Source organism: Gorilla gorilla, chromosome 17 (assembly GCF_029281585.2).
Source record: "Gorilla gorilla gorilla isolate KB3781 chromosome 17, NHGRI_mGorGor1-v2.1_pri, whole genome shotgun sequence".
NCBI lineage: Eukaryota > Metazoa > Chordata > Mammalia > Primates > Hominidae > Gorilla > Gorilla gorilla.
The window spans coordinates 53,113,211-53,128,862 of NC_073241.2; the positions used below are offsets into that span (position 1 = coordinate 53,113,211).

At 42.5% G+C, this 15,652-nt stretch overlaps 1 protein-coding gene across 2 annotated transcripts in view; it reads left to right on the forward strand.

Moving 5' to 3' along the window:
- The window catches only part of LAMA3 (laminin subunit alpha 3), a 261,658-nt gene that overhangs the window by 188,393 nt on the left and 57,613 nt on the right, over positions 1-15,652 (forward strand). For both annotated transcript variants that reach the window (XM_031003750.3, XM_004059245.5), the window contains 5 exons: positions 246-355; positions 3,088-3,168; positions 8,344-8,450; positions 12,631-12,681; positions 13,242-13,393. In XM_031003750.3, the coding sequence (XP_030859610.2) occupies positions 246-355; positions 3,088-3,168; positions 8,344-8,450; positions 12,631-12,681; positions 13,242-13,393 (501 nt within the window). The remainder of the gene's footprint in view (positions 1-245; positions 356-3,087; positions 3,169-8,343; positions 8,451-12,630; positions 12,682-13,241; positions 13,394-15,652) is intronic.

A 15,652-nucleotide genomic window follows, 5' to 3' on the forward strand; every position in this document is an offset into this window, starting at 1 on the left:
GCTTGTCCCCACTATGTCGCGCTGCTAATGTTAAGCACCGCGTCACTGAGGGAAGGACACTTACCCCTCTTTTCTAACACCAGCAGTGATTAAAAGGGATAGGGAAAATACATGGTTAGAGGAGCTGATATCACTGCAAAGTCAGAGGACTTGAGTTCTAGTCGTGTGACTAAGTAAGATTACAATAATCTCAGAAGTAGGGACTGTACTGGCTGCTGTGAATTGTGCTGTTCACCTGTCCCCAGAACTGTCAGCACAACACGGAGGGAGAGCACTGTGAACGCTGCCAGGAGGGCTACTATGGCAACGCCGTCCATGGATCCTGCAGGGCCTGCCCATGTCCTCACACCAACAGGTACCGTAGCAGCTTGACATAACCTACAGGGACCCAAAGTCGTTTGGTGGCTGCCTAGGACTAGGGGTGGGAGAGCAGGTGGGGAGAATGGGAAGTGATTGCCAAAGGGTCTGGGATTTCTTTTTGAAGGGATGAAAACATTTTCAAATTGATTGGTGGTTGTACAATTCTGTGAATATACTATAAGCCACTGAATTGTACAGTTTACATGATGAATTGCATGATATGTAAATTATATCTCAATAAAGCTGTGATATTAAAATGAACAAACACAACATATAAGAAAACAAATGAATAGGCCGGGTGCGGTGGCTCATGCCTGTAATCCCAGCACTTTAGAGGGCCGATGAGGGCGGATCACTTGAGGTCAGGAGTTCGAGACCAGCCTGGCCAACATGGTGAAACCCCGTCTCTACTGAAAATGCAAAAATTACCTTGTAATCCAGCTATTCGGGAGGCTGAGGCAGGAGAATCGCTTGAACCCAGGAGGCAGAGGCTGTAGTGAGTCGAGATTGTACCACTGCACTCCAGCCTGGGCGAGAGAGCGAGACTCCATGTTAAAAAAAAAAAAAAAAGAAAACAAACAGAAACCGTCTTTCCAAGTTGTATACTTCCAGGCTTTTCTTTCCCTCTTTTCTTTTACTGTTCATTCAGTGGCTAAGCAGCTACTTTTTGAGCACCCATGACAGGGCCAGGCCTCAGCCCTATCTATGTGATGAGGAAGCTGAAGGAAGAAGACAGAGGCAGTCCCTGTTCTCCTGGGGCTTGACCTAGAGTGTGGCAGGGAGGGAGAGAAAGGGTGGGAGTCATCACACTCAATAAATACACACACTAATCAGTAAGAAGTATAACTGGAGATAGAGATGACATTTTCTGCAATAGGCTGTGTCACTGACAGTGAGGGGGTGGCTGCTTTAGAGGGGTGGCCAAGGAGGCCTGAAGTTAGAGGAAGCCATGGCAGTATTTTGGCCACGAGGCTCCTAGACAAGGATGAAACAGAAGGAAAAGGCCTGTGACGATGTGTTCAAGGGCAGTGAGAAGGCAGGAGTGGCAGAAGTGCAGTGTGAAGAGGGCCAGAGGTGAGGTTGGTGGAGCAACCAGGACCCAGATCCTGCAGAACCCTGCAGGCTGTGGTCAAACATCTGGATCTTATCCTCAGTGCGATGAAAATTTTGGGACAGTTCTGAGCCACTGAGTGATCTGAGCTCTCATTCAGGCTCCAGAGTGACCAATAGACTACATAGGTAGGAATCCACCGCTGTGTTTTCAAGGTAACCCCCTCTCTCCTTAAGTGTGGCACTTTGTCATATCCTTACTCATCACAAAGGGTTCACTGTGGGCCCAAGCAAAGAATGACGTAACAAACTAAGTGATGCAAGAGTTGTTTAGAAAATCAAGAAGATACTGAGAACGTCTCACTAGTACATAGACTCAGAAACAAGTGTGGATCACAAAGGCAGGCCTATATCAGCCCTTAACAGACACATAGGCCAAGTCCTAACATCATCAGAAGTCATGTGCCAAGTGTGGCTTCTCTGGAGAGACCTATTTGGAATGCTCACCCTGCTTTGCTGTCTATGTCTTTGATGCTCGTGAAGCCCGCCCCATCCTGCAGCTTTATTTGTCAAGGGATCAATCACTTGAGCTTGCCCAGACTTGTTTGCAGAGAAGCTGGCAAAAGTAGAAAGCAGCAAGATTTCCACTGGGGTGCCTGGAAAAAGTTTTTCATTTTCGTTTGCAAAGCGTAGTAGCATCAAGGTCAGCTTCCAGCTTCCATAAGTTGAAGTAACACGTAGGTCTTTGAATTTATCAGTAAAACTCTATTTGTATCTATTTCTCCTTCCTGCAATATTAATAGTGCTGACCAATGTCTAACTGTCTTTTGAGAGGCTTCCTAAACAGGCATTCTCTTACCAGCAAATGGAGTGATATTCCCTCAGATGTCATCAGTGTCGTGTCCAGTGGCAGACAACAGGGCTTTTTCATGGTCTCTTTGGTGTGTGTGTGTGTGTGTGTGTGTGTGTGTGTGTGTGTGTGTGTGTGTGTGTGTGTGTGTGTGTTTAAAGCTGCTTCTAAAATATCATCACTTATTGCTTCTCAGCCTTTTGGCTAAGATCAAGTGTAAAATATCACCACTTTGGAGCTAAAAGAAAAGGGATCAAAATTCCACAACTTGGTTTGAAAAAAAAGTAAGAATCAGCAATGATTGTGCCCACAGAAATGCCGAGGCAGGCGAGTGGCCTCTGTGCATCTTTAGGGGGCTCCAGGGCCTGGCCTCCCCACCGACTTTTCTTCCCAGAAGGCAATGTGCCTGATAGAAAAGAACTAGAATCAACAAGGAGAACGTTTTTTTTAAAGAATCAGAACTCTCTGTTCTTTTTTCTGCCTAGACTTGTTTTACTCCTTCCTTGTTATTCCTGGAAAAATGCTGTTGTAATCATCTCTTCCAAAGTGAGTTACTCTGCTCTGTCTTAAGGGGAAAAAATGCTCTTCCCCAAGGAACAAATAAAATAAATGCCTTCAGTCCTTGCTCACCAAAATTGCCCTGTGTCGGCTGAGATCATTCATCATTATCTCTCCAAGTCTTGATGGGCAAAATTTTCTTCACACAAAGTAACCAGACCCTGGGTTTCAGTGCTCACTTAATGCAAGCCAGTCCTTTGTGGTAAAAAATAAGCATAAATCCTATCGATCTGTGTTTTTGATGGGGCCTTTTTCTGTCTTCTTTCAAGCTTTGCCACCGGCTGTGTGGTGAATGGGGGAGACGTGCGGTGCTCCTGCAAAGCTGGGTACACAGGAACACAGTGTGAAAGGTAAGGTGGGCGCCCCTCCCCCCTCAGCCTGCAGAGGGGGCGGGGAGGGCTGTGGGTGGGGCTGCCAGGTGCTGGCGCAGAGCTAGGGGTGGGGCTGGGAGTTTGACTGAGGCCTGGAAAAAGGTCTCTTGGGAAAAATAAAAGACTGCTCACCTAATAAATCATTAATATCGTTCTCTTTCCTGCTTTGTACGTTTCAGAAAACTGAGAATGAGGCACAACACATACACTCACCCACAAGTAGCTCTACCTACATCCCCCCAACACGCACCCCTGTGTACCTCAACCCCCGACACCTCCCTACCTACCCCTCCTCCACAATGATCTCTGCATACCCCCTATTTCAACATGTCCCTTCCACGTATCTCCACATACACCTGCCCTCAACGTATCCCTACTTACCTGTACACATGTACAACTGTCTACACTCTTCCGTACACACACATATCCACAGCCCTAGCCTAGATAGCCCCCCCACCCCCCCACCCCCACCCCACACACACCCCTCTATCCCCACACTATATTTTGAAGACTTTCAGGACAATCTGTGTCTTGTTTATTTCGGAATCCCTGGTTCCAAGAATGGTACTGTTCACATAATAGGTATTCGGTAATGTTTGTGAAACAAAATAACAAATGTTGTGGAATGGAAACTGTAAAATTAATGACAAACGGCCGCAGAACCAAGCTTTAGTTATTCACGGGCAATTTTCATGATTAGCCACTATGCATAGGACACTGCCAAGTACTGAGAAAGATATAAAAGATACTTATAACCTAGCTGAGAAGAAAGCACACACATATTTGGGAAAGTAACAGTATGAAAAATGAATCATATGGTTTACATATTTTAAAATTTAAAATAACTTCCTCATAAAATCAATACATATTTATTATAAAATGATGAAAAACAAATGAGCAGAGAACCAGTGAGGGCCCCCCTACAACCTAGTCCTGTGTACTCAAACGCTTTCACATACAATCCTATTCATAATCATTTTGTCTACAGAAAGCCACTGTTAAAAAGCTGGCTGTATGTTCCTACAAATCATTTCTAAATGTGTGAACCCTTAAAAAAAAAAGTAGATTCCTGTTTTACTTTCTGTTTTGACTTGTTTTCTTATCTAATACTATGTTAGTAATATCTTTCCATATCAGTAAGTATTCACTGATAACATCACATCAATGACCAAAAATTTCCACTGGGTTTCCATAATCCCCTACACTTGGTCTTGGAGATCCTTTTACTATTCTCCATTTAAAGCAACACTAAAATTAAATCCTTGCAGCTTAATATTTGTGTATGCATATCCTCAAGGTATAATTGTAAAAGTGGATTCTTTGGGTCAGAGGATAGGTTTTCCAGGCTTTTAATACTTTTTGCAAAATTGCCCTCCAGAAAAGTTTATATTCTTACAGCAGCAAAAGAGAATGAGTGACTACCTACCACAATGGATATTGGAAAGGATCAATATTTTAAATATTTGCCAATTAGGGCCAAGCATGGTGGCTCAAACTTGTAATCCCAGCACTTTGGGAGGCCAAGGTGGGAGGATTATTTCATGTGATCCAGAGGTTAGAGACCAACCTGGGCAGCATAGAGAGACCTCATCTCCATAATTTTTTTTTTTTAATTAGCTAAGTGTGGTGGTGTGTGCCTGTGGTCCCAGCTACTTGGGATGCTGAGGTAGGAGAACCATTTGAGCTCAGGAGTTCGAGGCTGCAGTGAGCTATGATCGCACTACTGCATTCCAGCCTGGGCAACAGAAAAAAAAAAAAAGCCAATTTGATAGAGAAAAATTGTGTATCATTTTAATTTACATTGTTTTGTTTAAACTTTAAAAGAGTTTGACTAATTTTTTTTTAACCGGAAAATGAATTCAACCAGATTTCGAGTAAGGCATAACCACCCTAGACTGGGGTTATCTGAAATGTTTATGGATAAGGTAGGACTTTGGTAGGTCCAAGGGGTGACTAGAACCCAGTGGAGCCAGAAGATGGAAGTGGGGGGCAGGTTAGGTTGGGGAAGCAAGGCAGAAAAGCCCAAGGGGCTGGAAGACACTTGCCATGTGTAGGAGATGGGGACTGCCTTAGACTGGGGACACTGAGCAGCAGCTAAGGAGCCCAATTCTATGGCAAAAGATGGTAATGGAAGGTTCTTCTGTTTTCTATTTTCCATTTCAGCAAAAGGAGCATTTCTCACACTTGCCTTACACTTATTCAGTTATTCTTTCAATGAAAAATGTATGGAGGTCCTAGTATATATATGTCTGGCACAGTGCTAAGTACTGGAGGCACATTAACAAACAGCACAGACAGTGTCCTCAAGGGCTTTCCAGTCCAGTGGTGGACAGACATCAAAACATGCCATTAAAATAGTGAGAGATGGGAGAACTGGGCTAAGCTGAGCTGCAATTAGGAGGTATATCCAACCAGCGAGAAGGGAAGGATGTGGGGAGTGGGAAAGGATTCTAGGCTCTGAGGTTTAAAAGCCACAGGGGACTAACACCTGGGAGAGGCGTCCTAATTTCATCCTCTTTATGGCTCTTCACAAACAATGAAGCATTAAACAGCAACAGGCTCGGTGAGACATCCATTTGGCAGGCAAAATTTTTAATTAACAGTACTTCTCTCAGCTGATGTTTGTTATATCTGATGTCTCAAGAAAACAAGCTATTATTTCTTTAAAAATTTTTTTGAAGCTTTTTCATGGATAAATGCCATTTTATGTCAACATTTTTCATTTGTTAGACACAGCACCCAGACATCGTTCCTGGCACTAGTGATTAACTACACAATGATAAACACAAGGACAGTCAAGGGTGAAAAGCAGGAATATAGATTATGCAGGAGACTAGCTGGATAGAAGCCAGAGCGGCCAGCTGTGGGGAGGGTTTCGCAAAGGCTTTCCAGCCCATGCATGCTCTTACCCCCTCTTCTCCGTCAGACACCCAGGGCCACACATGACAAGCCTATTTTCTGCTCTTTATTTGTTGTACCAATGTCATTCGTGAAATCAGGAGGTTGTACTTCAGTCCTTTGTGTTTAGCCACTGCCATAAATTGAGAATAGGAGAACCAGTTATTTCTTGTAACCAGTAAGTAATGCTTTGCAAGAGTAAGGAAGAAGTAGAATCGAACTTCCTGAATATTTCTGTGATTTAAATATAAGGTACTTTGTAATTATGCATCTATTACATGGGAAGTTTAGATGTAGGTAAGAAAGACATCAAAAATAAAGTATTCTAGAACACAGAGCTTCTGCATAACATGATCTGTTAGGTAGAATACCAAGCCAGTCACAAAGTAAAGCCCTATTATTAGTATATGACCACCCTGCTTAGTAGACTTAAATAGGCCACCTCAGCCTAGTTACCTTCTGGATTATTAGGGGATACATGGGCCTTCTGCTTTCTTGTAATAATTTCACATGATGCCAATTAGAAGATGAATATTTTGTCATGTCTTATCACAATAGCTACCCTTCATTGTCTGTTATGTGCAGATATTACACTAGATTCTTTATTACATTATCTCATATTCACTGAGCAAAATAGGTATTATTAGTCCACTCACTTATTCATTCAACAAATGAATGAATATGTGCCAGGTGACCGTAGGGATATATCAGTGAGCAAAACAGCCCAAAACTCCACATCTTCATGGAGCTTATAGTTTCATGGGGGCTGTTGGGGAGACCGGTAAAGAAACTGAAGCACAGAGGGTTACAGCAACAGCCCAAGATCACACTCGTAAGTAGTGGAGATAGGATTCCAGCCAGATCTTACTGATCCTTTACATTATATCAACAGTGTATCCATGGTAATACATTGGTGAAGTATATTGGAAGTACATGGTAACGTGTATTGGAATTGCCTAATTTTTTTTGATGCAGTGCTTAAATTTGGGGAAATGAGGTAAATACCACATTCCCTTGAGTCTATCAAGTCAATTGATGATAAGACACCACACATCAGTTTAATGACAATTTGGGGGTGACTGGATGGGGAGTGGAACTTTGTTAATGGAAATATTGTAATTGACATCCCAACTCCAGGAGCATGAATATGTGCTTATTTGACTTTTTTTTTTTTTAAATCAAAGAATCAAGGAAATGTGATCTTTAAACTTGTAAACCAGTAATGAGTTCTCATTACTATACTATCTAGAATAACAAAGGCTCAGGGCCAAAGGTAGCAGCTGTAACTGCTCTCAGTTGTTTAAGAGTCATTATATACAGCGCGGCAGCAATTAGTGCAAATATGAATTATGCAGACTTGACATAGTGCAGGCCAGGTGCAGTGGTTCATGCCTGTAATCCCAGCACTTTAGATACTGAGGCAGGAGGATCACTTGAGCCCAGGAGTTCAAGACCAGTCTGGGCAACATAGCAAGACTTTATCTCTGCTAAAAATTAAAAAATTAGCCAGGCCTGGTGGCATGCACCTGTAGTTCCAGTTTTTTGGGAGGCTGAGGTAGAAGGATTGCTTGAGCCCAGAAGTTCAAGACCAGTCTGGGCAATATAGCAAGACCTCATCTCTACTAAAAATTAAAAAATTAGCCAGGAATGGTGGCATGCACCTGTGGTCTGAGTTTCTTGGGAGGCTGAGACAGAAGGATTGCTTGAGTGCAGAAGTTCGAGGTTGCAGTGAGCTGTGATTGTGCCACTGTACGCCAGCCTGGAGAACAGAGTAAGACTGTCAAGAAAGAAAAGAAAGAAAGAAAAGAGAGAAAGAAAGAAAGAAAAGAGAGAAAGAAAGAAAGAAAAAGGAAAGGAAAGGAAAAAAGAAAAGAAGAGAAGAGGAAGGGAAGGGGGGGAGGGAGGGAGGAAGGAAGGGAGGGAGAGAGGAAGGGAGGGAGGAAGGGAGGAAGGAAGGAAGGAAAGGAAGGGAAGGAAGGAAAGGAAGGAAGAAATAATGCAATACGAAATATTAAGAAAGTCCTCCCTCATTCAAAAAATTGGAAATTATATGGATCTTACTTCAAATTTATTTCTGTGAGACAATTCAAGGGGTAAATACCTCTGTATTGAGATATATTCATTCTTGCAGATCTGTGTCGGTCTTCCGCCCATTGGGTTACAATATCCCAAACAGAGAGCTAGAGATTGAGAAAATTGGTTGGGATAAGCGATGAGTTATTTGGGTGTTTCTCCTCCTCTCTATATTTTGTGTAGGTGTGCACCGGGATATTTCGGGAATCCCCAGAAATTCGGAGGTAGCTGCCAACCATGCAGTTGTAACAGCAATGGCCAGCTAGGCAGCTGTCATCCCCTGACTGGAGGTAAGGCCGACCCACACCCCTGCTAACTTGCATTTATAAAGCTGGTATAACTTAACAGCCTAAGAACCCAAGCACACATCTTCAGGATGCATAATACACAATTCCAGCCAGCAAGCTGTCCCCAGGATGCATAATACACAATTCCAGCCAGCAAGCTGTCCCCTTGTTTTGACAAACCTGGGAATGCTTAGATAGTATTTTCAGCTTTGGTGAATAACCTGTTTCAATGCACTTTTTTTTTTAAAAAAGTGAATTGTTTTGAAAACTTACCTAATTATAACCAAAATAACTTCAGATCCTACTTTGGTGATTTTGCTGAGATCTCCCTTTGATATTATAGGGTTATTGTCTCATCAGCTTTCCCGTGTGTGTCTGAAGAAATTGAAATACCTTTATCTTACAGCAGTACATGTTCTGGGATGTGGGTGGGTAATTGGGGTGGATTTTATACACCAAGAAAAAGATAATTAGCAGGAGTTAGTATGGTTTATTAGGAGCAACTTGGAACAAAAAGGAAGACTATCCTTTTCCTTCTTTGACAGAATATTAATAGGATTAATCAGGAAAATGCTATTGATGTAGTATGACACCAAACACTTAGATAAAATCTTTCATCTTATATTTATGGACAAGTTGAAGAACTAAACCCTGGATATGTGGATTCCAGCTGGTCAAGTGACTATCCCCAAAGGAATGCAGAGTAAATGGATTAATGCCAGTCTAGAATGGGGTATTTATTGTCATGCCTCAGGACTTCATCCTTGGCTCCACATTTTTTATTTGGATGGAAATATAGAAAGCATGCCTACCCATTTATCAGATGACACAAAGTTGGGAAGAACAGTAAAGGGACCAAGGGAAAACTTCCCCTTCACCTACAGAAGGTTTACAGAAAATCAGTGGACAAAAGGCAGATTAATAGGAGAAAAGGCATACACAATTTTATTTTAATGTGTGTAACACAGGAGAATCACAGGACAATGATTACCCAATAACCCAGTGGGGCACAGATGCTTATGTACCCTTCTTCTTAGGGGAAAGAGAGATGCGGAAATGTGAATGATTTTAAGGGGAATGGTAAATGATTTTTAGGCTGACTCAATGGACTCGGAGAACATATAGTGAGGCCTGGGACAAAATCTTTTGGGCCCACAGAACAGACAATGGTTTGTGACAAGAGTCTGTCCAGGTGTGTTGACAGACTTCAATCTTTCTCCCTGAAATATGAGTTAAGTTAATGAAAACTCATGGAGGAAACCAGAAGTAGTTTGTTTTCATTTTTGGCAAGTCTGAATGTTGGGAAGATAAGTGGGTATCAGAGTAAAGTTTTTTCCGGCATCTGCTGGTCTCCAAGGGCCTTCAATGTAAAATAATCAGCCCACCAGGGTGCCATATTTTGGGGTGAAATTCCCTGGTCTTCTCCAATAGTAAGTGCCTCCCATGACATTCAGAATTCAGAAGGGCCTCAACAGTCTGGAATGATGGGCCAATTCAACCAGAAAAAATGATGTTAAGGATAAGGGTGTGGTCCTGTATTTGAGTGGAAAAAATAAATAAACCTTTAGCTATGTGATAAGTGGTAACTGGCTTAGTAGCAGGAGGTGTAAAAAAGCTTAAGGTTGTCATCAGCAGTCAGTGCAGGGTAGGTTAGAGTGCGGTGTGGCCCCTAAGATAGCTCGTACTGTTTTCACTGAGTTCCATTGTCTAAAGCCGGGGTCCATGGCACACTGCTCATGTAAGTCCTCACGTGAGAGTTAGTTACATCTTTAGAAGACAATAGAAGAGCTATAGTTGTTCAGAAAGAGAGTAAGACTCTGAAGGGATGTGGAACTGTGTCACACGAGGAAGGATTGACCAGGGCAGTGAAAGGAAGAGCTGGAAAGGACATGTTTGTTAGGCTGGCATGTGGGAAAGGGTTGGTCTTGTTCTCTGAGACATAAGGGACAGAACTTAGAGCAAAGAGTAGAAGCAAGAGGAAGCTCTATTTTAAATGATTCTAAGGAAGAAGTGTCTAATGTTTAAAGATGAAACAGATTGCTTTAAAAGGAGGCAATTTCTCCTGTCACTGGAGGTATTCAAGAAGCTTCAACATCACACACAGCTTACTCACCAGACTAATGCCTCTGCAACCCTCATTTCCCCCACACCAGTAACAAAAATCAGCAACATGAAATGAGGATAGTAACTATTTGTTCCCAAAATGGAAGAAAATGCTTATGTATGAGACTTGCTTATTCCTGTTAGAGTTTTGTTGTTGTTGTTTTTTATTCTTTTTTTTTTTCTTCAACTAATAAGGGACACATTCCTTGGTGGTCAAAATGCAAGCTTGTTAGGAAAATTCCACTAATAAATCAATCATCCAGAGAAGCCTAGTCCCCCATAAACTATTCAGGCTGCTGTTGAAAATTGTCAAGGAAACAAGACCATGCTTGCTGGCCAGAAGCCATTTACAGACTAACTGAGGAAATAGAAGTATCACAATATATACATATAAGAGCAAATGGCTGGGCATGGTGGCTCATGCCTGTAATCCCAGCACTTTGGGAGGCTGAGGTGGGTGGATCACCTGAGGTCAGGAGTTTGAGACCAGCCTTGCCAACATGGGGAAACCCTGTCTCTACTAAAAATACAAAAATTAGCTGGATGTGGTGGCAGATGCCTGTAATCTCAGCTACTCGGGAGGCTGAGGCAGGAGAATCGCTTGAACCCAGGAGGCAGAGGTTGCAGTGAGCTGAGATAGCACCACTGCACTCCAGCTTGGGCGACAAGAGTGAAACTCTGTCTCAAAAAAAAAAAAAAAAAGCAAGTAAGGCTTTTTTTAAAAAGGAACCCATGATTATATATAATAAATTCAAATGTATACAAATATTTATAAAGGGAACATTGTCTTTGAGTGGCAGGATCAAGGATGATGCTTTTATCTCATTTTTCTGACTTCCCCATATTTTCCATAATTAATTTATATTATTTTTTACAATTAAAAGTAAATGTGGTTTAAAATGTCTGTATATACACACAAAGTGTGGAATGTTATTGGCTGGTGAGAATAACAGATGTGAAAGCCTCTTGCAGCTTGTCCAGGAAAATGTTAAGCATAGAGTTTTGCTGTTGTGAAGGTAGATAGTTTGTTCAGGGGGAAGTGAGAGGACATGTCAATGTCAGAATGCATGGCATGGGCAAAAGAGTACATGTGGAAGGGGTCAAGAATGCCCAGGGTTGACCAGCAGGCTTTACTGTAGCTGAGAACCTCAAAACTCAGCTTATCCAGCCCGGCCAATATGGTGAAACCCCGTCTCTACTAAAAATACAAAAATTAGCCAGGCATCGTGGTGCGCGCCTGTAGTCTCAGCTACTTGGGAGGCTGAGGCAGGAGAATCGGTTGAATCTGGGAGGCAGAGATTGCAGTGAGCTGACATCGCACCACTGCAGTCCAACCTGGGTGAGAGAGTGAGACTCCCCCCTCCCCACCAGCCAAAAAAAACAAAAACAAAAACTCAGCTTATATGTGCTGTAGTTGGTGGTGTGGGCCCACTGACGTTGTATGCCCATCACTATCACCACATCTGTCACACTGTTTTGTAACTTGTCTGCCCCCCGTGTTTCATGGGACTGTTAAGTCACAGAGCAGCAGGGATTTTGTCTTGATATCTTTGTATTTCCAGCAGCTAGCATGGGGCTCTGTCACACTGTAAATGCTCAAAGGTGCTCAGTGAATGTTTGCACAATGTTCTTGAATGATGCCAGAAGCAGCATGAACATACAAGAGGCTCTCCAATGAAGAAAGCCCTAATGCGAATGATCGAGAGGTTTGATTTGATAAGAAAACATGACCCTTTATAGAGTTGACCTTTGTAGTGAAGGAATTGAATATATAATAGGGAGGCCACAAAAGCAGTTCCTGCAGCGAGCCTGCTGGGAGATGAGAAGGCTTCCTGGGCACTGGCATGGGTGAGGGAGGGAAAAAGAAGAGCTAGTGATGCTGGGTAGTTGGGTGTCTATTAGGTTGGTGGTGCAAAAGTAATTGTGGGTTTTGCCATTACTTAAAATGGTGAAAACCACAATTACTTTTGCACTAAACTAATAAAACTTTGCAAAACTAGCTTTTCTGAAAACCAAGTTAAAGAGCAGATGAAAAGTAAGTTTAATAACTATGTCTTCTTTGGTTATTTTCTGATTTTAGACTGCATGAACCAAGAACCCAAAGATAGTAGCCCTGCAGAAGAATGTGATGGTGAGAAAAGAAAGCCCTTCCTCCTCCTTTCCAAGTTGTGGGCTTTGGTTTAAGATATGTGAGCCCCATGGTGGGTTATGCAGTTTCCAGTCTGGGGAAGTAAGGGTGGGAGGAGGTGGAAGGACTACTTAGGGTCAAATCAGCTTCTCTCTGTATGACCTTCACAGCAGGGGACCCTGCTTCTCCAAGCCTCAGTTTCATCATTTGCTAAGTTAACATGATAACTAGACCTACCTTATAGGGATATTAGGGAAATGCTTGTAAATGTCTTATCACAATGCCTGGTAAATTGCAAGTATCCCATAGATGAGGGCTATTATTATTTTCCTTATGTGTAAAGTAAGCAACCAGTTGCATGGAATCTCCATTTCTAAAATGCTCCCTGTGCACAGGGCTCTCCTTTTTTCAGAATCCACATCCATCCCTGAGAAGGCCAGGGCTGTGGTTGTCACCCGTGATGATCTGCGTGCATACCAACTGGGCTGCATAGCACTTGTGGTCTTTTCGCAGTCCCGCGGCTCCCCCCGCAGCACATTTGCCTTTGATTGTGGCCCCTACAGATTGCGACAGCTGTGTGATGACCCTCCTGAACGACCTGGCCACCATGGGCGAGCAGCTCCACCTGGTCAAGTCTCAGCTGCAGGGCCTGAGTGCCAGCGCGGGGCTTCTGGAGCAGATGAGGCACATGGAGACCCAGGCCAAGGACCTGAGGGTAAATCCCCTGCGGCCGAGAGTAGACACGTGGGGAGGAGATGCTGCGGGAGTGGATTCTCCATAAGCAGGAAGGGAGAGGTTGACTCCTGGAAAGGCTCAGGGGTTGTCCTCCTTCCTCTGATCCAAATGAAGATAAGAGTTTTCCTGTTGGAAAATCATTTTTGTGAACACACAAAACTAGCACATCTGGGTGAACAATACTTACTGAATATTTCCAGGTGAGTTTTTCTCATAGAGCCTTTATTTCAGTATCTTGCATTCAGAAGACTCAAACACAGGTTTGTGTTAAATTGGTATTAACTCTTCTTTAAATGTTGGATAGAATTTTTCCGGTGAAGCCATGTGAGCCTGGAATTTTCTTTGTGGGAAGTTGTGGTTTTTGAAAATAAGCCATGAATTTAATTTTCAAAGAATAGGTATGAGACTACAGTATTTGGGCTATGTGTTTCTTCTTGAGTGATACTTGGTCATTTGCACCTTTCAAATAATATGTCAATTTCATCTAAATTACCAAATATATTGACATAAAATTGTTCATAATGTTCCCTTATTATCCTTTATACATCTGCAAAGTCTATAAAGATGCCTTCTTATTCATTTTCTGATAATGATAATTTATGACTTATCTCTTTCTCTTAATTATTTTGGCTAGAGTATTACCAATGTTGTTGATCCTTTTATTTCATTGATTTTATCCATTGTTTTTCTATTTTCAGTTTCATTGATTTCTGTTCTTATCCTTTTTTTTTCCTTCCTTGTGCTTGCTTTGGGTGAAACTTGCTATTCATTTTCTGGTTTCCTAAGCTTATTTTACTGATTCAAAATCTGTCTTGATTCTAACGTAGGCATATAATCCTATCAGTTTTATCACTAAGCACTGCTTTAGCTGTATCCCACACACCTTGCAATGTTATGTTTTCATTCTCATTCAGTTCAATGGATTTCTGATTTTCCTTGTGACGTATCTGTAACCCATGTGTTATTTAGAAATGTGTTGACCAGGCATGGTGGCTCATGCCTGTAATCCCAGCGCTTTGGGAGGCTGAGGCGGGTAGATCACTTGAGCCCAGGACTTGGAGACCAGCCTGGCCAACATGGTGAAACTCCAACTCTACTAAAAATACAAAAATTAGCCAGGCATGATGGCACATGCCTGTAGTCCCAGCTACTTGGGAGGCTGAGGCAGGAGAATCACTTGAACCCCAGAGGCAGAGGTTGCAGTGAGCTGAGATGGTGCCACTGCACTCCAGCCTGGGTGACACAGCGAGACTCCGTCTCAAAAAACAAAAGCAAAAACAAAAAACAAAAACAAAAAAGAAATGTGTTGTTTAATATCCAAATTGGGGGATTTTCCAGATAACTTTGTGTTACTGGTTTCTAATTTAACTCTTTCGTGATCAGAGAACACGCTTTCCATGATTTCAATCCTTTTAAATGTGTTGAGGTTTGTTTCATAGCTCAGAATGTGGTCCATTTGGGTGAATGCTGTATGTACACTTAGACGGAATGTGGCTGAGAGGGTATCCTAAGAAGTAATAGAACCTGTTTCCCTGAAGGGAAATAGGGGATGCTGTGCCCATGAATGGGGGCTAAAAAGCAGCCTGGAAGCTGCCCAGTGCTCATCGTTGGGTGATGGCCATATGAGAGCCTAGCAAAGCTTACAGGGGCAGGACAAATCTACAGACCTGGATCTATGCTGGAATGTTACATCCTCTCAACGCCACCATGGTATATAAATCCTAAACTGCCAAAGTAAGACCTGGTCGTAGACCGTGGGTCGGAGTTTCGAGTAGGGGTGGTGATAAGCATAAGAGCACTAGACAGGGCCCAGAGAGCACAAAGAAAGGGGAACTCCCACCCAGAATGAGCCTGCAAACATTGTTAGCAGAGAAGTAATAAGAAAGACACCCAACAGAAGCAACAGTCAAGAGATGAGTTCACTTCGGATAAAATGAAAACAATAGGACAATCTGAAAATGACTTTGCAGAATGACACCCAATAGAAGGAACAAGAAATTAGGAAATTTGAAGGGGGGAAACCTCCAGAAATCAAACAAGAAGAGGTAGATAGGAAAAGACCCAATTGAAAATCATGGAAATGAAAAAATACACTCATTGAAGTAAAAGAATTCAGTAGATGAGATCAGCTGTAGTCTAGACACGGTGAACAAGGCTTTGGGGAAAGTTTAATAAGTACTTTTGGGTTGAGGGCTGATTCTAGTGACTATAGCTGAGTATATATAGCAAGAGATTATTC